Source organism: Centroberyx affinis, unplaced genomic scaffold, assembly GCF_046629955.1.
Source record: "Centroberyx affinis isolate AG114_WGS23_722 - 3 ecotype Tasmania unplaced genomic scaffold, CSIRO-AGI_Caff_v1 ptg000986l_1, whole genome shotgun sequence".
Classification (NCBI taxonomy): Eukaryota; Metazoa; Chordata; class Actinopteri; order Beryciformes; family Berycidae; genus Centroberyx; species Centroberyx affinis.
The window spans coordinates 60,078-86,899 of NW_027279553.1; the positions used below are offsets into that span (position 1 = coordinate 60,078).

At 42.5% G+C, this 26,822-nt stretch overlaps 1 protein-coding gene across 1 annotated transcript; it reads right to left on the reverse strand.

The window, feature by feature from the left end:
- Positions 1-4,572: 4,572 nt before the first annotated feature.
- sertad4 (SERTA domain containing 4) lies at positions 4,573-25,339 on the reverse strand. Its single transcript, XM_071522431.1, has 4 exons — positions 25,140-25,339; positions 11,065-11,240; positions 5,909-6,024; positions 4,573-5,463 (listed from the first exon to the last, which is right to left on the reverse strand). The coding sequence occupies exons 2-4, from the start codon at positions 11,219-11,221 to the stop codon at positions 4,573-4,575; spliced, it is 1,164 nt and encodes a 387-aa protein (XP_071378532.1). The 5' UTR covers positions 11,222-11,240; positions 25,140-25,339.
- Positions 25,340-26,822: the final 1,483 nt, after the last annotated feature.

Here is a 26,822-nt window from a genome sequence, read left to right on the forward strand (position 1 = left end):
AATGAAGTTATTATAGATATTGGTGATTATGTACTATTGTATAGTACATGCTTTCAATCAAAATAAATTAGCATCTCAATATGGTTTGAATGTGTGAACTGAATAATAAACTTTATTGCTTTTTGAACAGTACATTTGTTTCCGAAAACCAGTCATGCCAACAGAGAAACTGAATTGAATTGAGAGAGAGACAGAGAGTCAGACAGTAATACTGAGGGATCTGAAGTGGAGGCAGAGTGAGATAGGGGCAGACTGAGATAAAGAGAGGGAGGCTACACACACACACACACACACACACACACACACACGCGCGCACACACACACCCCTGAGGCGGCAGCGTGCTGAAAAGATGATCTTCCATCCTCACCTCACAACTGAGCTGTCAAGATGTTCAGACCCGTGATTTAACCTCCCCATTTCACACTGTCCCCCCCCCCAACCCCCCACCCCCACCCCACCCCACCACTATGTACTACAATGGCTTAGCCGTGCTCCGCGGCAATCCGTAGCAATGTCATGCAAAAAACCCGAGCACAGTGTTAGAAATAATCCGGTAATTAGGACGCACATAGTAAGTGCTATTGCTGGATCAAAGGAACATTTAACTTAAAGCCTAATAATGCCGTTGGATGACAATATTTAGTAAGCACAGACCGCATATGCCAGTAGATAATGAGTGTCATTGCGGGTGAGTCACAATAACAAGTAAGCATGAGTGAGGGAGCGCATCTTTTTGAAATTGTCCCCCCCTCTCTCTCTTTTTAGTTGCTGCTTGGGGTAGAGGAGGCGGGTGGGGCGTCTCACTCTACAGCCGGTAAATATTGTTTCCATAGGGATAACAGATATGACAGGGGGGGGGGGGGAGTGCGGAGGTGACTGTTCCGACGCTAGTGTCAGAAAGATTAACAAGAGTCGGGCGGCAAAGTGACACCTGAGAGAGATGCAGCTACTGCAATAAGCCGGGGAGTACCGCACTCTACTGAGCAGCAGACAGGATGGGAAGGAAGACAATAAGAAGGAATTCACACAGTTATATATATATATACACACACACACACCCACACACCTGTCAGTCTACTGTATCTGAAAACACTGTATGGATCAACATGGATGTAAAGCAATGAATAAGGAAGCGATACTTTTTCAACATTCCTTTTTACTGATCTTTACACTTGTCACAAAACATCACATAAAATCATCAGAGTAGACTTACCCTTTTGTTGTGTTTCATAAAAAGACAATGCAGTCTGTATGTTCTTGTCTCAGAAACAAATATTGCTTTCTCGTATGCTTTCACTTTGAAAATACCATTGATAAGCGTAGGGCTCGGTTTACAACGTGGGCTTTGAGAGAAGAAATTCAATAATGCTGGTACTCAACTTGTCTAGTTGTGGAGTAAGGTGGCGCTGACTGCCAAAGCGGGCACCTGGGATGCAAGCCATTATTTTGTACATCAGAAACGGATAGGACAAGTGGCAAAACAGCAATAATTTCAACCAACAACCCATCTGAGATCTCAGCCCCAAATGAGTTCTAGCTTATGGTACATAACAGAAAGAAAAAAAAAAACAATGTGACCCACTGATTTATATAATCTTTCCAATTTTTAACAACTTTGGCTTAGATTTGGTCATCAGTGTATATAAACATTATATAAACGAGGCTCCTAATCCTCAGAAGTGCCAAAGGAGACACCACAACCAACCTATGGTGAAGGTCATCAATTCACATATTTCCAATACTGCACTTGTTCTATATGTTTTTTTTTCTTCTTCTTTTTTTTTGTAGAAAAACAATTATATATTTAGAACATTTCTACAAATGTAGCCTGTCAGACTGGATATAGGCTAACTGAAACTCTGTATCATACCCTATATTGGCTGTGCGCAAATAATGGTTAAATATGTAACAACCACGCTAGAAAAAGGGATAGGCTACCTGAAAAAGATTGGTGTGGTGTGGGTGTAGATCCATTCAGTAATGTTCTACGTAAAAGTGAATAGTCTGATAAGGTGGATTTGTTTCCAAATTTAGGTTACTGTGACACAGGCCTTTAGCCCTAGTTTGGACTAATAGTAACGAGTTTTCCGATATGCAGTTATCACACGTGTTGTCAACATGGCGGCATACGCTGTAACTGCTACACAGCAGGACTGTTAACATGTTTATCATCCTCAAAATACACTTATGTTTGTTTTTCAGCCTTACATGACCTTAAATCCATCAAAAACACCTGTGTCGTAAAAGGTTAAGCATAAATTTGTAATGTAAAGTTGCTAACATTGTATGTTTACTAGATAGCTAATGTTGCCAAGTTGGCCTGTTTTATGCTGGGAAAATCAAATCTTGTGGGCGTACATGTTTCTTTGTGGTTTTTCTGAGCTGGACCACTAGAATGCAAGAGGTTGTAATTATGACATACGAGCTGGGAATTTCTGTCTTCAGATTTTTAATGGAACACTCAGGTACCTTAATGTAGGCCTATAGCCCAAGTGACAAAAGGTACAACTCTGTACCATTTTTTTTTCGGACAGTGAACGCAGCTTTCGAGCCTACTCCAAAATATTAGTTGTAGCTTGAGAGCTCAGTTAACCTAAACAAGTTTTTTTTTTGTCTGTGTGTGTTAGCTAGCTAACTAGCCACCAGGTTGATGTTAACATGCAACTACTAGCTACTAATGCTAGCTTCTACTACATTAGCTAGTGTGCAAATCAGATGTGTTTACAACAAGACAGTGATGGTTAGCTAACCAGTTACTATGGTTAGCTAGCTAACAAGCTGACATTATCTAAACACAAAGCTAATCAGTTTTATCGATGGCAAAATGACCAGTTCCCAGTCAAAAACAGCACAAAAATGTATAATGTCAAATTATTAACTCATAAGAAAATCTTAATTTTGTTGAAATGGCCATGTTGTACATGTAGAAACAACCAGCTTTTATTAGTCACTTTTTCCCAAGAGCCTCCAGAGGGTGCATTACATCACATCATCTATCGTTATCACTTGTGAAGTTATAAACCCCTTTCAAACAATTTGTTGATTGCCAGAGATTGGTATTGATTGGCTGTGTTTAATCCAATCTCTATGTAGAAGCTAACCCATGATGGCCAAGAAGATTCCGCTGGGCTTCTTCAACTAATAGCCTATGCAATGCAGCCTACAGTTAGGATTACATTTATGTTGCTTCAAGTCAACATCAAGTCTACGTTCAAGTCAACATTTTGGAATGTGCTTAGACACTTGTTACCGCTGGCTAGTGCTAGCCCTATCAAATCAATATTGGCTTTACAAAACAAGTGATTGGAAGGATGGCAGTGAAACTGGTTTGTTCCTATTTCACGGATGTCTTGCTTAAAACAAATGCTGATTCTTAGTGTGTGAAATGCCCTTGTCTTTTTTAAAATCCAACAATTTTTGGCAAACACTAATCAATGGGCAGACCTACCAAACCATAACAAGTCTTTGTTGGGCTGAATGTAACTAATGGAAACAAGGTTTTGAACACTCTCTCCTCTGTGCTTTTCAAAGTAATAACAATTGTCCTTGAATGTCAGCCTTAAGTTTGTGCATCGTCAAGATAGGTAGTGCTAGGAAACATGCACTTCGAGGTAAAACAAAAAGAAAAGAAATACATTTTGGGTGTGGAGACCACCTTGCTTGCTTTGAAATGATACTCTTTTAACAATGTTTTCAATTAATCCCTGGAATTTAACTCCATGCCTGTGTCCCGTATTATTCAAATGCAGTCACTTGAAATGCAAGATACTTACTAACAAGAACAAGCACATTAACACACAATATACATATATCTATAAAAAACACTAAGGCACTTGGAATTGTTTCTTTAGGGAAACTGTGTTTTAACATTTCCAATGTTTATGATTGTTGTCTCTAGTAATTTGAATAATACACATTGTGTTGCCACTGCAGCACAGTCTTGAACCGTTTTGAAGAGCTATTGCCTGAGACAGCGTCTGAAGATCAAAATCAACAGGCACACAATGAAATCAACCCCTACTTAATAAAAACAAATGTTGAATCAAGTTTTAAAATGCTACATTGTATGACACACACACACACGCACGCACGCGAACACACCCCAAACCACCACCCTTCATTTCATAGGCTAGTTTAGGGTCCTGAAACGAGACCGTTGCACCAATATTAAAACCCCATTTGAGACTTTTAGTTCTGTGCTGAGGGGCTTGAAAATGGTCTTGGAGACAGTGCAATAACGAGCATCAATACACCGTTGGGATTTGAGATCCCAAAACGTGACCTTAGCCTAAATTGTTTGCGAAATGCTTCCAGTGCCAGAAGTGGCGAAGAATTGTCTTTTTTAAGTTGACTATAGTATCAGCGATGGCGTTTGAAGCTAAATCTGTGCCACACAATAGTATTTTAGCCCATTAAGGTAAAGCTGACTTGGCATTACTATTCCTTGGGTAGCTAACACTGATCATCTGGTCTGAGGAGAAGGCTTTTTTTGATGACAGTTACCATCATTCTTACATTGTCAATGTCTTCCTGACAGAGTTACAATATAAGCCTTCTCTCAAAGAGCACCATCATTGTCTATGACCCCTGTGGTGCCAAAAGCCAACCTTGTGGAGCTCCTTTTCCGGGGCAGTAGAATCCCACTGAGAAGGTCCCATAGCCTGCTCCTCGTCCTCATCCTCCTCCTCTTCTTCCTCCTCCTCCTCCTCCACCTCTTCCTCCTCCTCTACCTTATCCATCATGCCATTGTCCTCCTCCGTCCTAATGTGTGCATGTCTCTGACCCAGCAAGGTCCTAGTCCTACTCCTCTGGCTTGGCTTGTCCTTAACCACCTCAATGGACGGCCCAGCTATTCTTCCTTCATCCTCTTCCTCCTCCTCCTCCTTCTCCCTCTCCTCTTCTTCATTTTCTTCCTCCTCGACATCCTCCTCCTCCTCATCATCTTCCACAGCCACTGCCAACCCTAACCTGCTCTGGCTAGTCCCCAGTTGGAAAAGGGAGGAGGAGTGTGGTGTGGATGGGCAGGTTGAGAGCGTTGCGTCATACATGGAGAAGGGGAGGTGGAGGTAGTGTCCTGCAGCTGCCGCTGCTGCATAGATGCAGCAGCACGTCTGGGCACAGTCTGGCCGGAGCTCCCCCGCCCCTCCGCGGACCATTCGCAAGCGCTTGCGGAAGGGCGGTCCGGCTTGGGGAGCCAGGCAGAGCCGGGTAGGAACTGCTCCGTGGAGTGCCTGGTGGGCGGGGCTGGTGCCGGGTGGCAGGATGCAGGGGCCGGTGGTGAGCCCTGGGCCGGGCGGGAAGCACCAGTCTGTGCTCTGGAGCAGAATCTCAGCCCGGAGACGTCGAAGGAGATTGTTCACCAGGACGGAGCGTCGGAGAAAGGCCTCAGGGTCATCGATGAAACGCATCTTCTCTAGGGAGAGGCGCAGCACGTGGGCACGCTCTTCCAGTACCGGCGCCACCTAGAGGACATTAGTTACAGAAGGCTGAGGTCCAGATTCACTAAGATTGCGTTGCCTGGGCAATGTGTAACAAAAACGATGCCTACAGCCTTGCGGCAATGACAGCAGCTATTCTGAATAACAAAACTCTTTACACAGTCTTTATGACAGGATCTTATGTGCACTAAAATAATCTAAGTTGGTGTTAGTGTGTTAATGAAGTGTTATGAATTGGGTGCAATCTTGATTTGCATGGCCTCATCAACAATAACTATTATCTCTGTATTTTATCTATACATGACCATAACAGGCGCAAAGAAGCTTTTTTTGTGCTAGTGCTATTACACATACTTTCCACTCATTGTGCATGGTTAGTAAATAGACATTCAAATTACATTCTGATTTGGTCATTTTGGTCCCGGTGCCAACCTTTAGTGAATCTGGGCCTGAGTGTATCAATACTTACAGTCTGGCAGTACGTCCTGAAGCTGAAGTGGGGGTCCTCATCATCAACAAACTTCCTCTTGAAGTATGCAATCCTCGACATTGAAACATGATCAGGTGCTCGCCTACAATGAGGTTCTGCATAGAGGGGAATAAAAAATACCATAAGCCAACTGCAAAGATGGACAAATACAATGCTATCACATCTTGCCTATAACAGAAAGTAAATAGCATTACAGTATTGTATTTTTTCATAATTCACACATCTAAAAATGCTCCCTATTTTTGGGCCCACAGCCCAGGAGAGTGTAGGTGGAAATCCTAACAAGGGACCAATGCCATGTTTTCAAATACATCATGAGTCTTAAATCACTACTCAGACTGTTTTGTACAAACCTGTACAGCTGACTGCATATTTGGAATCCTATTCCTTGAACATCTCTGGATGGGATCATACAATACAATTCAATTCAATTCAATTCAATCGTATTCTTTTATTTCTTGTGATAATAATGCACTGATAGCTTCAACCAATCCTCTGATTGGAATTTCCCCTATTTCTAGTACCACCTACACTCCCTCAGATATAATCCATTCCAAGGTGCATATAAGCGATAGGACCCAGGGTTTAATGTGGCATGGGTGAGTCCGACTAAAAGGTCAGCATTAGACAGTAGTCATTTGTTTGTCTTGTGGCCAACTGAGCTAAAGCTCATGAGAGCATGTTATCTTATATTAGGTTACTTTGTGATTTAAAGCTGAAAGAGTGCCCCCTCTGTGTGAGTTTAAACTGGTAAAGAAGGATCTAGTGGTAGATTAATAAAGACCTGCCTTTGCTTTGTTTAATCAAGATTAAAATAGGAGGAAGTGGCAACGTGTGCTAAGGCTGTTTCTCTCAGTTTCTGTTCAGTCAATGATTTGGGAAAGTGTAGAGAGGAGGAAACTTGGCTGGAGGGAGTTGTGAGGTATATGGAGGCAAAAGAAGTTAGATTCACTATCGGTGCAACCTATGATGTATTAGCATCTCGCCAGAACCTCACTCAATGGGTAGGTGAGGACCCTTACTCTCCCTTAGGATCAGGCATAGCTATCCGTAGACATAGTTTGTCAGTCGCAAGGACTATACACCTGGCAAGATAATTAAATGCTTAAACGGTACTAATTCAGAGCAACTTATTTGGACAAGGTTGGCAAATGGAGGTAAGCAGACAGTGAAGGATATAGCTGAAGTAGCAATGGGAGCCAAGAGTGAATCTGGCAAAAAAGGAAACTCACTGACTGGGGCACAAAGCTGCTAATGTAGGTACCCGTGAGTGTATTCAAATCTTAGTATGTTCATATGTTGGCTTGACTAAGACATATGAATATCTAGCTCATGACTGAGACAGGAGTTGCATATGATACGATACTGTAAGTATGGTAGCCAGAGAGAGTAGTGAGTGATACACTGTTCTCACTCGGTTTCAGAACTGCTGAGCCGGCCATTCCAAGCCAGCAGTGTCAGCCATTCCCTTATTATTGTTGAAATCAATAGTGAGTGTACAGTGTAAAGTGTAAAGTGTAGCTACAGGGTAGTGGAAGCAACTTTAGCTGTATTTGGTGTTGGGGGAGGGCTCACTGTTGAGACTTCTGGAAGTGTCGTGGGCCTAATTCAACGAAACATCTGCGATGGGAGGAGACCACTTGATACCCAAAGGACATTCCCGCACTCACACACTCAACCCTGTAAAATATAGATTAGGTGGCTAGTAAATGGTGCTGTCTGTGTGATGGTCCTGTAGATTTAAGATGGCATACCTGATGTCCTCTATATGTCTATGTCACCATTTGCGGGTTAGTACATCATTCTTTTGACATCTGCATAGCACAAGGATTGCAAGATCAAATCCTGTGTATTGGTTAATGATGGGTCCAGTGAACCAAAAGAAGAATAAACAAAGAAGCAAATAAATAAATGTTTGTGGGATAGCGGCATTCCAAAAATCCAGAACACAGCAAGATTTGGTCTCAGTTTACCATTTTTTTTATTGTTGGCATCATCAGGCTAACGCGTTTCGGCATGGAGCCTTCATCAGAGCACCAATACAATACTGGTATCAGCCAGTCTTTTTATACTGCAAATCATGATTGCCCACAGGTGTGTGGGGGAGGTTCTCAAATGACTATATGCATATACATAGGCCAATGACAAATTCCTTACAATTCCTTGCAATTCCTTACAATTCAATATAATCTAATCCTATCTGACATGGTAACTTAAAAAGGACACAGTGTTGGGTCTGCAGAGCATAAAGGAAAAATTAAATACCCGTTTGGATTGCCGTTTTGTGCTCAGAGATTCGAATTTTCAGGCACCTTTTGATTTGACCTACGTAAGTCTTTCCAAAGGGACAGGTGAGCATGTACACAGTGTTGGTAGAACTGCAATTGATAAACTGTTTGTGATAGAATTTTTTGCCAGTGAGTGGACGTGAGAAAAATTTGCAATTGGTGGCGTTATTATATTGTGCACATCGGCCACATCGATAGTTTCCTTTTAGCGAAAGCCAAGTGGAACGATCAGGGATGGTGAAGGAGTGAACAACTGTCCCTTAACGTTGGAGCTCTCCGGTATGCAAAGAGGGGAGGGTTTGTAAGTACATCCATGAGCATAGGTTCCATTTGTAGGATTGGCCAATGTTTTAGTATGGTTTGTTTCACTTTATTGGCACAATGATTATAGTCCATTACAAAACAAAGTCTAGGGGAGCCTCTGTCTGTCGGTCTCACCCAACAGCTTGTTTCTTGGCATTTCCTGGGCATGAGTGGAAGCCATATCTATGACGTCATTGGGGTATCCCCTGTTGGAAAAGTGTCTTTTCATTGATGCGGCTTGGTTGGTAAATTCCAGTGTTGAGCAATTACGTTTTAGACAGAGGTATTGTCCCTTTGGAATATTTTGTTTTAGATGACTGGGATGGTTACTCCTATAGTATAAAATCGTATTCCTTTCCATTGGCTTTCGATAGATGGTAGTTTGAATTTTATTTTCATTGTCCTTTGAAATGGTTAAGTCGAGAAAATCGACAGTAGGGCTGCTGTCCACTGTGAATTTGAGAAACGTTGTGGTGTTATTCAGATAGTTGACAAAATCGTACTAATCATTTGTGCTTGATTCATAAAAACAGATTATGTCATCGATGTAACGTTTCCATAGTTTGATGTGCGAAATATAAGGATTTTTGTGTCTGTACACATGAGTTGCTTCCCAGTCTCCAACAACTAGCATAGCTCGGCGCAACAGAAGTGCCCATGGCTGTACCCAGAGTCTGGATGTAAAATTTTGTTTTCATGCATGAAGTAGTTTTTGGATAGCACCAGATTAATAAGTTCAACCAGGAATTGGTTTTGTGTCATCCCAAGTTTGTAGGGCTTGTGTGACTGATGTCAAACCAATATCATGTGGAATACAGGTGTATAGGTTGGTCACATCTATGGAGCATTGCATTGACGAGTATTGGGGCCTATTTCACAGTCTTTTAGACAGTTCAAGTTCAAGTCTTTTGTGTCTTTTAAGTAAGACGGAAGTTTTTTTACAATGTCTTTGAGGAAGTAGTCAACAAACTTGGATAGAGTCTCTGTGACGGAGCCCATGCCGCTTATTATTGGTCTAAGTGGAGGCTTAGTTGGATTTTTATGTACTTTTGGAAGGCCACAAATATCAGGTGTGACAGGATAAGGGACTTGGAGGTATTCATATGTACTTTGAGAGATCCATTTTGCATCATGTTTTAAGAGACTGTCAATATCTGACTTTATGGTATTAACTGGATTGCATTGTAGCATCTTGTAGGACCCAGACTTTTCAAGGTGATTTCCAATTTCAGAATTATAATAATCAGTATCAAGGACACAAATTGAGCCGCCTTTGTCTCTGGATTTGATGGTAATATCTTTATTTTCTTGGAGCTCTTTCAGTGCTTGTTTTTCTTCTGGTGGAAGATTATGATATTTAGGACAATTGTCATTTTTTTTACTAAGGAATCTAAGTGTTTTTCAACCAATTTGCCACAAGTAGTTACCACAGGGCTTAAGTTTGTAGGTGGGACAACGGTGGACGGTCTGGAGAAGGTTCTTGTGGTCCTGTTTTGTGTGGCTGTTCTTTCTCCCTGCACAGATTCCTGTGTGAAGCTAGAAGTCAGTCTATTAAGGGGAGAAAAAAAGCATTTCAAGTGTAACTGTCGCATGAATTTGATAGTGACAACTTTTAGCTTGAAGGCATTTACATGCTGAGTGGTCAAAAAAGATAGTCCCTTACTTAGTAGCAATGTCTGTACTGCTGTGAGAGTGGTTTTGGAGAGGTTTAAATTTCCTCCAATTTCCTCAGTGGTAGGCCTTTTCCCCTTGGTAGCGCCCCGTCTGCCTTGTCTGGTTTTTCTTTTGGTTGGTATTTGGTTGTTGGAAGATGGTGTTGTTGTAAAAAATGTTTCTGTGTGGTCCCCATACAGGACTTTTATTTTACTACTGTATATATATATTCATCTTTTATTTGATTTATTTTGTTTATTTATATATATTTCTTATATATATATTTCTTATATATATTTTTTTTCATTAATTTATTTATTTTATGATTTTATATATGTACAGTATATATATATATACTGTATATATATTCATCTTTTATTAGATTTATTTTGTTTATTTATATATTTTTCTTATATATATATATATATTGTTTCATTAATTATTTTATTTTTTATCTATATAATTTTATTTATTTTTATTTTATTTTTCCTTTATGTTCTGCAGACCCAACACCGTGTCCTTTTTAAGTTACCATGTCAGATAGGATTAGATATATTGAATTGTAAGGAGTTGTAAGGAATTTGTCATTGGCCTATGTATATGCATATAGTCATTTGAGAACCTCCCCTACACACCTGTGGGCAATCATGATTTGCAGTATAAAAAGAGTGGCTGATACCAGTATTGTATTGGTGCTCTGATGAAGGCTCCATGCCGAAAGGTAAACTGAGACCAAATCTTGCTGTGTTCTGGATTTTTGGAGTGCCGCTATCCCATGTTCCTCATGGTTCTCTTCATGTTTTAACGATAGCAGAGCACCCAGCCAAAAGCGCCACAAGAGGAAGCGCACCTGCTCTACATGTGAAAATAAATGTTTGTGTTTGTCTCCGCTACCTTGTGTGAATTGTTCCCCGGGGCTGCTTGGTGGGGTGGGGTTTGACAGGCAGGTCTTGGTGCAGCGCTCTGACTCCCATATGGGCTGGTATGGGGTGAGCGGAGGGTCACCCTCTGGGTCCAGGAAAGGATTCATGGACAAAACAAGGGTCATCTCTCTCTGTGGTTCAGGTCTGTAGAAAAAGAGTGGAAGTTAGAACAATCAAGTAAAGAGCAGAGTTAGACTTGGGGTCAGAACTTAATTTTCAATTCAACCTTAAATGTCAACCTGTTTGGTGATGTAGAGGAAAAATAAAAAAAAAAGATGTGTAAACTGTGAACTACAATCATTGATCCAAATAAGGGAGAAACTATTTATAGGATAAAAATATTTTCAGAATACTATTATTCTGTTTTTAAGATTTCCTAATATAGAATGTTTAATTTCTTCCAAAGACCAAATTTGTATGCATCTGACAACTCATCAGTCTGATACTACTCACTTTAATGAATGTATTATACAAATGATAAATATCTGCATTAACTGCCTATTCTAATAATAATGTTAGCAATACTAATACTGCATAAGCATCATCATATCACGGCACTTCAAAATGAATGAGGGGAAATAGAAATGGGTTAAAACAAAAGAGGTTGGTTGAGCTTATTGCCAATTTGAAAACTTACTATCCACATTAACACAGAGCACCTTAACTCCATATATCTCAACACCAGCTTTATGCATACATTTTCCTATTGACGCGGTAAATGAAGTTAACAAGATGTTTATCTAAGATGCTGGCAAATCTATCTGTGTTGCTTGGAGGAGTAACCCGCTTCAGTGCAAGCTGCATGACAAATCAGAGTGACAATAATGGTGAGCGGTAAAAATTGGCAGATGGCTGGCAACTCTGCGATATGCGTGGTACCGTAACAAGTGAGACACAGATGGAGAAATGACACCCACTCACACCATGAATTCACTATTGATTAGTTGGCAGGAGAGTTAGCGAGATGTGTGACACCAATTTGTTCAGTGAAATAGATCCCACACATCGAATCACACTGTGAAGCTTTGTCAACAGCATGTTAATCCAGAACGCAAAGGAGATTTCCGCTGTGCCAATGGGTCTAGTGCACAAGGCAAACAACTTCACAAAAGTTACCCGACGTCCACAACGCTGATGCCGATGAATGCTGATTTGTGGCCATTTCCAAATAAAGGAATTATATTGAAATGTTTGAGGCCGTGTCACCTTTAGAATTGAAGTAATGTAAACGCTTGAATAAGAAACATGAGGCTGACACATTGCTTGGCAACGTTGCAGCAAGCAGTGCTGGCCAACCTACTGAACTTCTTTATCTCAAAACAGAGTCCTACTGTCAAGAGATTGAGGGGCCTGAGAGCCACACTGAACCAACACAGAGCTGTTTGTGGCTCTGTGTGTGTGTGTGTGTGTGTGTGTGTGCCTATGTTTGTGGAGAAGCGGGGAGAGCTTATTGAATCGGAGGCGAGAAACCTTATCCTCCTTTTGATCAGAGTGAATGGCTGTCATTTGGCTCGTTGTTGATGCCTCCCCTTCATGCAGAATGGAAAGCCAGCTGTTTCTGGCATCAGCTGTGGGACCTCTTCCTCCACCTCCTCCCCTCCTCCTCCTCCTCCTCACCACCTCTCCTCCCCCCTTCCTCTACCTGCCCCCATTCGATAGGGATCATCGCCTGCCGCCCTTCCTGACAGGCCACGCTAAGGCGACACCTTGTCAGCCTCACCCCTGTTGGGTGGCTGATTAAAATGTCCGCTCCGATGAGCTCCCCGCTGAACTAGTCTAGTGTTTGCGCTTTTAACCGACTAATCAGACACACCTAAAGCCACCAGAGCATTGCCTTAGACTACCCCCCTTGTTACTCCGCCTCTCTATCCAGGCCTGGGGAGTAATGGATTACATGTAACAGGTTTTGCATTTTATATTTTCAGCCGACATGCTTCTCCTGAGCGACTTACAATGAGTTCAACAGTAGAATAAACTCAGACAGCTTTTAACAGTAGAATTCCTACATCACCAAAAATGACAAGCAACCAAAAATACTGAGTGCAAAGGTCAGTTTTAGTGCTCTTATAATATTCATGTGACCATAGAAGAGCAAAGTGCTAGGAAAAGAAGCAAGAACAGAGATAGAAGGGATTTCTAGTAATGTTAATGCATTATGGTTGCTGAACAAAACAGTGCCACAGTATCACTTCTAAATAATGATAACTTGCTGTAATGCTCAAAAACATGTTTGAAGGGAGAATTATTTTGAGATTATGCACACTAGCATAATTTGACTTAAAATATCTGTTAATCATACAATAGTTACAGAGGGTTATAATGATGGCACATGATTAAAAAAATTCAAAATACAGCCTGTGAATGGCAAAAAATGATTATTTTAACTGTATATTCAATTGATTTGCGCTAATCCAAAAAGTCTAGCGCACTGCTGTTTAGGAGACAATTTTTGATTGCAATCTTACATTTCAATTTGTCACTTACTGTGTAGAGAAAACATCCCACCACTGTCCATACCCAGCACCAAAATGAGAATAATAATTACAGCATTAGGTGGGACGCTCTTCTCTGTTCCAGCCCCACTTCCTGATTTAGGCTGATAAAGCTGATGTATTTTTACATAAATATATTGCCTCATGCAGCTTTAAAGGTCCCATATTCTACACTTTCCAGTGTTTTATTTCATGTCTTGAGGTCCATTAAAAGCTGTTTGTGTGGTGTCAACACTCTCAATCCATTTTTACACGTTCATTTTCCAGCATCTCTCTGAGCCTTACCAAGAACAGGCTGTTTCTGTCGCTGTGTCTTTAAGGCTCATTAATATTAACGACCCCTCTGTTCTGATTGGCTAACCGTTTCTAGAGTGAAACGTGAGACACCGCGGCCCGGCAGTGACAGGTAGGGAAAACTCTCCGGTAATAAACAATGATAACCGCTCAACCGCTTTGAAAAAAACACTTTGTTACTCTATTATTCCTTTTTTTAAAACTAGCTTGTCTCCTCGCTCTCCCCCTCCCATTCCTGAAAAAATTTTTTGGTAAAACAGAATCGATGAAGCGAACGAGTAAACGTTTCCAAGTAGTAAACCTGCTACCTGCCTCTTCACTTGTCATTGTGGGACATGTAGTTAATTCATTATCTTAAGTGGTAATCCTCGGGATACTCATTTTTTTCTCTTTCTTTTTTTCTTCTGTAGGTGGCGCTCTTCTTCTTTGTCTGTTCACCCACGGTGGCTATCGCTGCTCATGCTAACTACCCAGTTCTTCTTCTGTTTATTCCACACCAACCCCAACCAAAATGTAAAACGCATCACTTCCTGTGCGTCAGAAGACTTTTCCCGGCAAAGACCTACCAGACACCGGGTGTTTAGAAAAAAAAGCAAATGGAAAAGATTTCATGAACTGGCTATAGGGCATTGAGATGAAATGGAAATGCTGACAGTGACACTTAAAGGGGTTCCTCTCCTTACCTCTTCATCCTCGCCACACTATCCAGCTTCAAGGACCACCAACTAGGGCTAATCATGTCACTGTTATTGAGCACTGGTGCCATGGTTAATTAGCAGCTTTGGCCCTGCTCATTTCCCCCCTGAGCTGCTTTTTTACCCAGAGCTATTTTCCTCTCCATCACCTCCCCTCCCTGCTGCTGCTGCTTGCTACGTTTGCTTGGGCACAAAAAAAACAAGCATGCCATCACTCCCTACGCCCTCCGTGGGGACCTCCATCTCGACAGCCCCCCCCCCCCCCCCCCCCTCATCCTGACATCCTTTCAACAGCGGTCACAGTCGACAGCTCTCTGAACCAGCGGGTTGAAAAAAAAAGAAACCAAAAAAAAAAAAAAAAACGAGAATGCCGACAGAGCAGCTTCCCTACATGTACAGCGATAGTTCTTGTTCTTCAAAGAAAAGGAGAGACAGTGTGAATGAGTGTGTGTCTGTGAAAGAGAGAGAGAGAGAGAGAGAGAGAGAGAGGGAGAGACAGAGAAAGAGAGAGATGGAGGATTGAGAAATAAAAACAAGGAAGGAGGATAGAAAAATCTCCCGGGGGGATATCATCATCCCTCTCTCTCTCTCTCTCTCTCTCTCTCTCTCTCGCTCTCTTTCTTTCTCTGTTTCTGTCTGAGTCTCTCAGGAATGTGAGAGTGATTGAAAGTGCCGGCTGTGTGTGTGTGTGTGTGTGTGTGATTGTGTATGTGTAACAGAGAAAGAGTGTGTATTCGTCTGGAAAAAAAACAAGAGCCTGTGAGAAAGTGTGTATGTGTGCGTGTGTGTGTGTGTGTGTGCGCGCGAGAGAGACACTTCTTCACCTCTGTTCAAACAGTCACAGCTCCTCTGGCTTCATCCCTCTTATCTTCCCTCTCTCAGTCTCTCTACCTCTCTCTGTCTCTCTGACTGTCTCCCCTTTTCTTTCATTACTCCCTTTGATGATGAGAAGTTAATTGCAGCGCCGGGGCACGAGACGAGGCCGTGGGAGGGGGGGGGGGTGGCGGGTAGAGAGAGAGGGAGGGAAAAGAGAATGGATGGTAAGATGGAGGGGAGGGCTTGGGTAGGGAGGGACGGATGGAGTGAGTGAGTCAGGGAGGGAAAGATGAGTGCCTTAGGAGCCTTGTCATGACTGGAGACAGATCGCCCGCAGGGATGATTTCTGCTGCTGTGATTGACTCCCTCCCTCCAGCGCTGAGATAGACAGGCACACACACACAGACACACACACACACACACATTCGAACACACACACACACACTCACAGCTTGTGGTGTCCTGAAATATTTTAGAGGGGAAAGTCAATTGAGGCCGAGACAGTCAACAGAGATGTTAGGGCACCGCAGTATTATTAAAGTCCAAATTTGGCCTTTCATAGATATCAGTGTTCACATATTTCGCTCATACAATGCTATTTTGACACTAGTGGTGGACTAATCATTAGTGGTAGATATTATTATTGCGAATAAATTAAGTGTGGTTTGCAATTTTGTTGTTGTTAAAGTAATAATCCATGACATCTTCACAAAAAGAAATGCGTGTTTTGCAACTCTATTATTTACAGGGTTAGAACAGTGATTGAACTTATACTCAGTTCATGAAAGCTTTTATATTTGCTGTTCTAAACACTGGCAGCTCTTTCCTGGGAAAAAATTCTCAGCTGAACAGGAAGTGATGTGTTTTACATTTCTGGTTCGATTGGAATAAATAGAAGAAGAACCGGGTAGTTGGCACGAACAGTGATAGCCACCGTGGCTGAGCAGATAAAGAAAAGAGCGCCACCTACAGAAACTCCCAAAAAACGAGGAACTTGAGGATTACCATGTTAAATTCCCTGTACTAAAACATCAGTAGCAGATCCCTAAATTCTCTTATCAACTTTGACATTGTCTCTAATTGTCCCTATGAAGAAACATCCAACCCCATCCTTTAGAACTTTTTATAGTTGATCCTCACACACAGATGTCATTGTACATTATATCATTATACCACTCAGTCTTAGGTTTATTCGCTACAATACAAACAGTCTTCAGCAAATCTCCAGAGGTTCCAAAGCTGTCGAACCTCCACTGTTGCAATATATAATTTTGTAAAGTTTTCATGCCAGGTTTTCCGTGTCTGACTAAGCACAAGGATTTACACTTTTCATGTCCTAGAATAGTCGTATGAGGATTACGGCACTGCCAACATCTACTTGTTCTCATATCTTGGCTGCAAGCGCTGCTAAGTGTCTATACTATGTTCATAATGATAGAAAATTGTGCTGACTATGGGTCCCAAGCAGTGATGTAGTGGTAAACAAAGAGGGGGGTGGACTATGACCTCTGGTCCGGGATCATCATAAAGCAGCACAACAACCTATATGAAACAAAAATTGCCTAAAAGCATTAATTCATGTGTTTTTTTCTCCTTAAAAAAACACTCCCATCAGTTTGATACTACTTCTTATGATGGATAGTATTCATTTATGACAAACAATTTATGGCAGTCTAAAAATGTGGTAAACCCTATTTCTATGAATAAAAACATACTGTCACAATATCTAGGGAAGCTTTAGCAACGGTCTATCTGCTGTTTGTCTTTTCACAATTGTGGCTTTTTAGGGGCATTTGCAAGTTCCAGTTACTGGCCCTCGCTCTGTGTTTAATAAAAAGCATACTAAGGAAAACTGATCTTCGAGCCAAAAGTCAGGGAAGATTTCATTTGTTCAATGATTCTGGAGGAGCATTAAACATGGCTCTAATAAACCCAGAGCTCTCCGAAACTATTTTTCTCTGCGGCCTCAAAAATGCTAATCGATCCAGCATGTGTTTGACAGAGAGTATACTGTATCACTCTCTCTGTGTGTGTGTGTGTATGTGTGTGTGTGTGTGAGACTGTTTACTCCCTGTTCTTTTGGCTAAGGTTTTTACTAAGCGTTTCCGAACCTTAGGGGAACAGATAGCAGTGAAAAGAGTTTGTTTCTGTGGCTTTCGCATCAAAATACATCCCAGACCGCCCGAGAGGGTCTTCGCAGCACACACCATCGCGCAATGTGTCATGACATAACAACTGCTTGACAGGCATATAAAGGGTGGAGGTGGCGGGGGGGGGGGGGTCTGCAGAGGAGGACATGAGCGTGTTGGTAGGATTTCATCCTGCCATATTTCATTACTGCAAATACACGCACACCCAGTGCATGAAGAACAAAAATTAAACGCACACTAACAAGGTATATGCACAGTACGTATGCTTTTATGTTTACAATCCTTGCATTTCACTGGAAGCTGATGATGCAACACCAGCTGGATGATTATTTTGCTGAATGTCACTTATTGGTTTTGGGAAACAAAATCATTCTATTTTCACTTCTTCTTCTACAACGCTGGTCGGTCCGTTCATTTCCACTTTGTTCGTCACTGTTTTCCAAAGATGCTCTATGTAGGGTTTCTCTTCTGCTTCTCCACCTTAACTTTGGTTTTGGTCACATGGGTGTATGTTGCACATTCAAAGGTAATATAATGGAAGCGCTTGATATACCACACCAGGATTTTAAGAGGAATTCAAATATAACTAAACACTTAAATATTGCCAAATTAAATGATTAGGCCTATTTATCATGGAAAAATATAATTGCTGTACAATTATCCATGATTAAGTCTGCAGCCCTTCTGAATAATGGCCCGAATAAAAATGGAAAGAAGAATTGAAAATGATTGAATTGTTGAATTCTGTAAGGGTTTGAAAATTGGTTTGCTACTCTCTTTCCAAAGGAACTGTACACCATCTTGAGCTGCTTTCTGGACTTCCATGGAGTGTTTCTAATCCTACAGGATGCTTATGTGCATGAACTATGACAGGACATGATGACAGCGTGTAGACAGACAGTTACTGCTAAAGGCTTTTTATGCATTAATGAGCGGTGTCTTGTCGGGGCTAAATTACATAGCCATCTATCAGATCTTGCTATTAGCCTTGGTGTGTTTTTTCCCCCCCTCCACCTCAGAGCAGATTGTGCTAGGAAAGTAGCGCTTCAGGGACTTGATGGTATCTTCTTGTTCAGGCATTTCATTAGGATATAATAATCAGGTGAGGCAGTGAACATAAAGTGGCCGCTGTAAGGGTGCAGAGCGGCAGCAAAGCGAACTGAAATATAGCTAGATGCACATCAAGCAACGCAAAGGGGGTTGACAGTAACCTCGCACACATGAACAAAGCGAGAAAAAGCCCTTTTTTTTTATAAGTCACTCTTGACATTGTCAGCGCTTGTCAGTGTCAGCCCTTGTGGATGTCAGCGCTTGTCACCGTGCAGGTAGAGACAGGTGTGTGCATAGCGAGTTCGTGTGGTGGGCTGAATCTAAGAGACACATCTCCGCGGTGAGGCAGAAGTGGGCGTAGCCCTGAAAGAGCTGCCTGTGGTTGCGTTGACAGCAGCTTCGGCGGCGAGCCTCCTCAGAGCTCTGTGATCCCGTTGGCAGGCTCTTTGAATCCTGCTGGAAGAGGGAACACCGGAGCTCTGCCGCCGCCTTTCCCTTCTCCCCTGCCTTCCTTTCAAGTTTCATGCCAGCTGCCTCCGCTCACACACACACACACACACACACACAGACGCTGAATGTTGATGGGATCTGACGCGGGACAGGCCAGCTGTAGTCTGCGGCATATGGAGTGCTTGTATCGTCACGGTGATACCTGGTCACCTGCATCAGTTTGAGACTTAGCTTTGTCCTCCTTTCCCCCTGGCATTAACGGTTAGGGTCCAGGTGTAAATGAAGATCTGATCACCCAAACCACCTCTGGAGGTGATCGGGATGCTTTTGACCTCATTAACAACAAAATGTAAATGCAGTGCATCCCCAATCCACATATGTCAACTATGGAAATGGAAATAAACTTACATTCCGGATCCAACCAGGAAGCGCATGCAAGTCAAACAGATGATAGGCAGCTTGGATAGTAACATACTTGTCAAAAATGGATTGTCAGCATATGTGTGGATGGGGAACAAGTGAGATAAGGTGTTTAGTGTCAATTAGGATGTAAATATTACCAAAAGAATCGATGAAAACGGGAATATGCGTTTGGTGAGGGAAAGAGTAATCTGATTTTAATGTGTATGGAGATGCATTTTAATGTCAGGTGTAAATGTAATCCAGCTACATCAGATCTAGACACGATCAGGGTACAAGACACATGCCAGGTGTAGTGGAGGTTTCTGAGGTTTATCATCCACTAGGATGTAATCGAGAAGCCCTGGCCAAGCTACATCCTCCTCCTTCTCGACATGGAGATGCTACATCGTACCCCACATGCCTGCTGGAGTGAATGCAGAGTGTTTGCAAGTGCTGGCATGAGAGAGAATGAAACAGGCAGCAAGAGAGAGCAGATAGAGAATAGATAATAGGTTTCATGACATCAAGTGCTCTTTCAGAGTAGCAACAACATGAGTCAAAATGGAGGCAATCAAATGACAAGCAATTAGCCCCCTGCTAGTTGAGTGGGCCAGAGTCAAGCAGAAACACTGAGGATGGCTACTCTCAGCAAATTAGAGTAAGGAAGAGATATGCAGGGTGATAGCTTGTGTCTCCTCTTTTAAATTACCCCCAAAACATTTATTATCTTCACTTGGCAGAGCATCTGCTTTTAAGGGCTAATAAAAAGATTTAACTGGGCCTATTTACCAATACACAGGATGTAATGCAGCAATCCTTTGTGTCACAATCCAGGGTGAGCATTCACACAGAAGCCCAACTCAGATGTCAAAAGAATGATGTACTAACCCACCAGTGGTGACTGTAGAGGACATCAGGCTGTGCTGTCATAAATCTAGAGGACCATCATCTAAATGTTACAGGAAATCATGTTAAATTGACATAAATAAACCTCACACAGCACGCTCATGTTTACCAACCCGGCCGGTCTGTGATGCTTTATTGAGAAGGAAAGCAAAGGGAGGAGAGACGAAAAGATCTAATGTTGGTGAGTCCAGCTTTCTCTGGGCAGACCGCTGCTCGCTGCTGTTTAGGAGACAGTTGAGGTGTCCATACCAACACCATAATTTTATTTGGGCAAATTGGATGAATCTACAGCGGGTCTCAATAGATGGGATAGAATGTTCTTTTCTATTGCAGCCCTGCTTTGTGATTTAAGCTGATAAAACAGGTGGATTTATAGCCTACATAAAAATCTTGCCTAGTGCAACTTTATTCTTAAAGGAATAGTTCACCCAAAAATGAAAATTCTGTCATCTACTCACCCTCATGCCAAATGAAACACAGGTGAAATTTGTTAGTCCATATAACACACAGGGAGGTTGCCAGCACAACTTGGTAGCAGCCTTCTCCAAAACAACTGAAGTCAATGGGGACCTGTTCTTTAGAGTTCCAAAACAAAAACAGCCAAACAATCACACTGTGAATAGAAAGACCTATACACCATTATTTGTTGCAAATCAATCAGCTGTAGTTCAGATTTGCACTAAATGATGGTGTAAATATACTGTAGGTCTTTTTGGAACTCTGAAGAACTGGTCCCCACTGACTTCAGTTGTTTTGTGTTTCAACTGGCATGAGGGTGAGTAGATGATGACAGAATTTTCATTTTTGGGTGAACTATTCCTTTAATGAAAAATAAACTTGTCATTACATGGTGAAGAAGTAAGACCTTTAACAACCGTATTTAATACATTTTAATATCGTTTAAGGCTTTACATTTACATAATCTAATTTAAGACTTTTTCAGAGTTTTCAGTGACCCGCGGATACCCTGCTGTTCGACGAAAATAACCGCCCACCAAGAGATAGCCTCCTCTGACACTCCAGCCTGACGATGTGTGTTTGTTTTCTTTTCTTTTTTTATGTTTGCATCTTGCAGTGTGTTTGTGCCAGCTTGCAGCCTGTCAGGAGGCATCAGAGCGGCTCGCCGTCGCAGAGCAGGGCGGAGGGGCTGTCTCGGGCCGCGGTGGCGTGACTAAGCCGGGTTCAGGGCCCCCTCCGGGTTTTCGCCCGGCGCTCTTCTCGCTGAGTGGTGACACATGTGTTGTGACAGGGCAGCAGTACGGGGCCGCATTAGGGACTATCACGGGGACGGCTTGTTGTGGCTGTGGGGGTTAACAGGCCGGGGCTCGGTGGGTAAGTCACTGCCACGCTTCCCAGAGGTGGATGCAGCACATTAAAGCAGGAGGAGGGCCTCGGTATGTGTTGAGGAAAAACACAACCTGCATGTCACATTGAAACGTGTTACTTATTGTATCTAGGACATCCAGTCGGGGTCCTGTGATGCTACTATGTATGATTTATATCGCTGTTTCTTTCACCTGTCAATCAAACAGGGTGTCCAGTTTTTTTTCTTGGATTTTCTGGTGATGGAGTTTGAGTTTCTGTAGGTGGCGCTCTTTTCTTTGTGTGTTCAACTATGGTGGCTATCACTGCTCATGCTAACTACCCAGTTCTAAACATAAAACGCATCACTTCCTGTGCACCAGAGGAGCTACCAGACACCGGGTGTCTGGTAAATATACAAGCTTTCATAAACTGGCTATAGGTGGAATCACTGTTGCATTGTATTGCTTGGCAATAGAGAGTAGCAAAAGGGGCGTTTAGTTGTGTGATTTATCTTTAAGGTGAAGCTCAAAACAGCAAGGCCAGTGTGATTGTGTGTACTCTGTAAACACAAAATTATGTGTGTGTGTGTGTGTGATTTTCTCGATTTGATCTCCATTATACACTAATCATCATAATCATCTTCAAGCTATATAGTTTGTAAATGAATTTGTAGCCAGATGGCATTTTCAAAGTTGATGAAAGTATAGTTGCAAAGGGATCTGCAATCCACTACAATCACACATATGGTGCCTCTCATGATTAAGGATAAACTGCATCTAGCCACTGGGATACAAGGTGTTTTGTATTGGACTGTCCATCATCATTGTTTGTGCATTTTGCATTCATTCTGATTGCCTCATCCAAATCAGTTTGTCTTGTTGCACAAGTCCATAAAACACTAGAACACTAAAAAGGAATCTTTCAGAAAATGATTCGGTTCGAGTACCCCTTTATTATTCAGGTGTAGGAGATCTGGAGATGAGATTGTAAATGGCGTTTTTTTTTCCCCAGTTGATGGAAAACTCATAAGCTCGACGGCCCTTTGCGACAAATAAAAGCCCACGTCACTCCTCTGTGTAGCAGCTACAGCTGTTGAGAAACAAGCGAGAAAGTGCGCGCTCTCCTGTCCTCCCGAGTTGTCCACTTCAGTTGCGTGTCTCTATGCAAGCACAAAGGCGTATTCATGATGGGGGGAAGCAGTGCCAGAGGGGGGAAAAAAAAAGAAGTCTGGGGCTACACCCTGCGGTCCTGACACTACACCGAGGCGCGGCCCGACTCGCCTTGGCTGGGACCCTTTCTCGCAAAACCAGAGGCGAGAAAGAGAGGGACAAAGGGAGAGAGAGGAGGTGTGGAGCCAGCTTATTCTGTGCCAGTGATGATCAGCGATGACAAGCCATTAGCATTTCTGTCTGCTCTCGCCTTTACTTTGCACTATACTACCTGTTATCTAACACACCTGCCTTTTCTGGCATTTACAAATCCTTTAGGGACGTGTGTGTGAACGACAGGCGTCAAACACTCTTCGTTTTACCCTCTTGGCACCACATCCGCCTTTTTGTTTTTTAAAAAAACGCATTGTATCTCCTTCAGCGTACACTACACGTCTGCTAAGAGCCAGATGTGAGCCTCTGCCGCCCCGCTGAGAAGAGATGAACGGCTGAGAGGGGGGGCTGCAGGCTACCTACAGGTTCACATCCTTAATGAGGAGAAGAGTCTGCTGAGAGCCAGATATGATTGATAGTGCCGCGACAGCCCCTGGAAGAAGGGGGGGGGGGGGGGGGGGGACGCAGCGAGGGCGCTTTTGATAAAGACGAAAGGGGAGGGAGGGGAGGGCTTGGCAGGCGGCAAAGAGAAGGCATCTGGCATCGGACTTCCCTTGAGCCGAGGGTGCCAGGAACCCCCGGCCACCGTGCTGGAAAAGCCAGAGCCCCGCTTCCTCTTGTTGCGGCCCCTCTTTCCCTTTCCCCCCCCCCACCACTCTGCGAGTTGAAGCCGAGCAGGATGTTCCTCCCCGCTGCCGCCTGCCCACCGCTTATATTCCACATAACACACTACTTTCCCCCCCCCCCCCCCTCCAAGGGAAACAAACAGCAAAAAAGGTGGAATTCCTGGCGAGCGACTCCGGATGTTGTTGGCAGCGAGTTGGGAGAGGTGAAGCACATCCAACCCTATTACCAGCCCACTGTGCAATGGCAGCCTTTCTTTCACGGAAAAAAAAAAAGAGGAATGCTTAAAGGCAGATAAAGAAGGGGGACAGAGGAGAGAGGGCGTTTATTTGTTTCCCTTATTCCACGAGACTCTTCTGTAGCTCTTTTTTTTTTTTTTTTTTTTATCTTTTCCAGGGGGGGGGGGGGGGGGGGGGCTAATCGTCCACTCCGAGTGAGTCGACGCTCGTGACATTAAGTCTGAGACAAGGCAGAAATGACATCAAGGGGGAGCATTACAACAGAAGCGCAAGATTTCAGCTAAGGCGCCTAAGCCCTCCTTCCCTTCTGAAGGCGGCAGTAATGCAAGCAGCCGCCACTTTCAGGATTTTCAGCCAAGAAGCGGCCCTAGAAAAATGATGAAGTGAGGCTGGAGGAATGCCGGGGGGGTGGGGGGGGGGGTGACTGGTTATGTCAGCCTGCATAATGTCGCAGGCCGGGGTCTCTGTCATATCACATTGTTGAACTATTGACTGCCTTGATTCTCATTAGAGCTACAGTATCAGTATCCAATCCTCTACAGGTTCATCAGACAATTTACTTCAATGAACTAAAAAAAATAGTTAATGCATAGTTGAGTAAATGTAACATTTTGCCTCGAACAGACTAGTTAACAAAAACTGTAAAATTAGGTTCAATAGAATTTTTTTTTTTCCAAAAAGTCCAAATGTTTGTAGTTATTTATCAGTTGGCTGACTGGACTTGAACTCAAAGTTGAAAGCATTGGTATTCAGTTCATTGAAATGATTCAGAATTACTGTGAAAATGACTTAGCACCCGTTGGAAAATGAACTTGGAAATTATTGTTCAGCCCACAGTGTAACATAAAGAACCCATACTGGCAAGAAAGAATGACGAGTACAACTATGCATGACCGTTGGGCGTCAATACACTATGGCAAGGTATGGGCACTTAATGCTAGTTTTTAGCCTTATAATGGAGAGCACAGTTAAAGGAAAATTGTCAGAACTCCATCTGGAAGCAAAATCTATATATACATATACATATCCCTACATATACATATTTGCATTTACAGTTTGCATTGACCAAATAATATCTGGTCAGTCACCAGTCGTTGCTCCGCTTTGTCCGCACACATTTAGGCTATATTTAGGCTAAATTTAGTCTATTTATATCAGCAGGTTTGGAAGTTTTGGTGGTAAATTATACCAGATGCAGGTAGTTTGCCATAGCTTGTGTTTAGTGAATTGACGCCCCTGTAGACACCCAGACAGATAATCATTTTTTACATACACTAGATTTAAGAATGTCAACTTACCTGTCTTGAATTGTTTTGACGTCGTCCTCGGCTCCACACTTGCTTCGTAATAACGAGTGAAATCCAAAATGCGTTGATGAAAAATGAAACACTACCGGGATACTACTGAATAAACAGTCCTGCGTCTGCTATGGGAGCTGCACGTTATTCTAATTTTAGAATACTAGCAGACACGCGAACCACACAGGCGATAAAAATACTACTTATGTAATTACTAGTTAATGACTTATCTAAATGCTCATCATTACGCGCGCGCGGTTCTCGTACTACCCGCGCGAAATCATCCCCAGGCTCTCCTCAATGGCAACGGCTTGTTTTTCTTTTCCCTACTGAGAAGAACGGTTAGCGTGTTTTGACATAGCGGCTGTGGTCTAGTCCATTCAGGCTGGCTTCCCATGCAGAAGGTCCTGTGTATGTTGTTACGAGGAGGTTGTGATGAACGTGTGGTGAGGAAAACAACACCAGCGTCGCAGCTCCATCCTTTCTAGTCTCCGTCATAAGAACTAATGCCGCTGCCTTCAGGTGCAGCTCGGAAACCTAGCTTTCCCAGGCCAGGAACCCAGAAATAGCCTCAGTGTGACTTGTGAGCACTCAAGTGGCTTTTGAATTTAATCTTAGGTCTCTTATGATTTATTTTAAAAATAACTTAAGTCATTTGATTGTACGTTTGATTATCCGTCATCCATCAATCCATCAAACCCGCTATTATTTATTTTGTTTGTTTGTGTGCTCGTTTGCTTATAGTTATTTAGGCCTAGTTGTTCATTTATTTATTTATTTGATGTTTCCTCTTTTTACCTCCTCCTTTTATGTTGCACTATCCTTGTTTCCATATCTTCTTGTAAAGCACTTTGCCAACTCTGCTTTTACATAAGTGTTATATATATGTATATATAATTATTATTATTAGTAGCTAATAGTAATAGTAATAATTATTATTACTAATATCAATAACAACAACAATAATGATAATGATAATAATAATAATAATTTGGGTCGGAAATAATAACGCATAACAAATGGTCAGTGTAACAAAAGTTTTAAGCTAGTAGAAAATTCCCCTTTTCCCAAAGTCGGATTTCTAACTTTGGGTCGTTCATGTGCACTAAGCTGGAAATGTCGATATTTCCGACAGGCCTTGAAGGCAGCATAACACTTTTTCAGATGGCTTGTGTTGGAGATCTGCTCTGCAGGGATGTGACCGACAAAGAGAGGGGAGGGAGCAAGCCCCGCTCATCTGTTCTGCATTTCCCCTTTGATTCAGCAGCAGCCACTGAATCTTATTTTCCAGCATTTCTCCTCTAAGCGTTTTGTTCTGTGTTTCTGTTTAGCTGTGGAATGTGCTGGAGCACTTGGTTAAAGCCCATATGCCTCCTTTTTTTTCTTATTTTCTTTCTCCTTCCCCTCTCCTCATCTTTTTTTTTTTTTTGCAATAGCTAAAAATAGCCTGTAACATCCAGCTTTGTGCCAAACTCACACAATGCAGGGGCGTCAATTCATTAAACCCTAAGCTATGGAAAAGTCTCTGTATTTGATATCATTTGCCACCAAAACTTCAAAAACCCATATTGACCATTGAATGACTGACAAGATATTATCATCTGGTCAATGTGATAGAAATCATTAGACGTAGCTCACAAAACTATCAGCTTAGAGGAACATTGATCCTGAATGCTCCCTGAT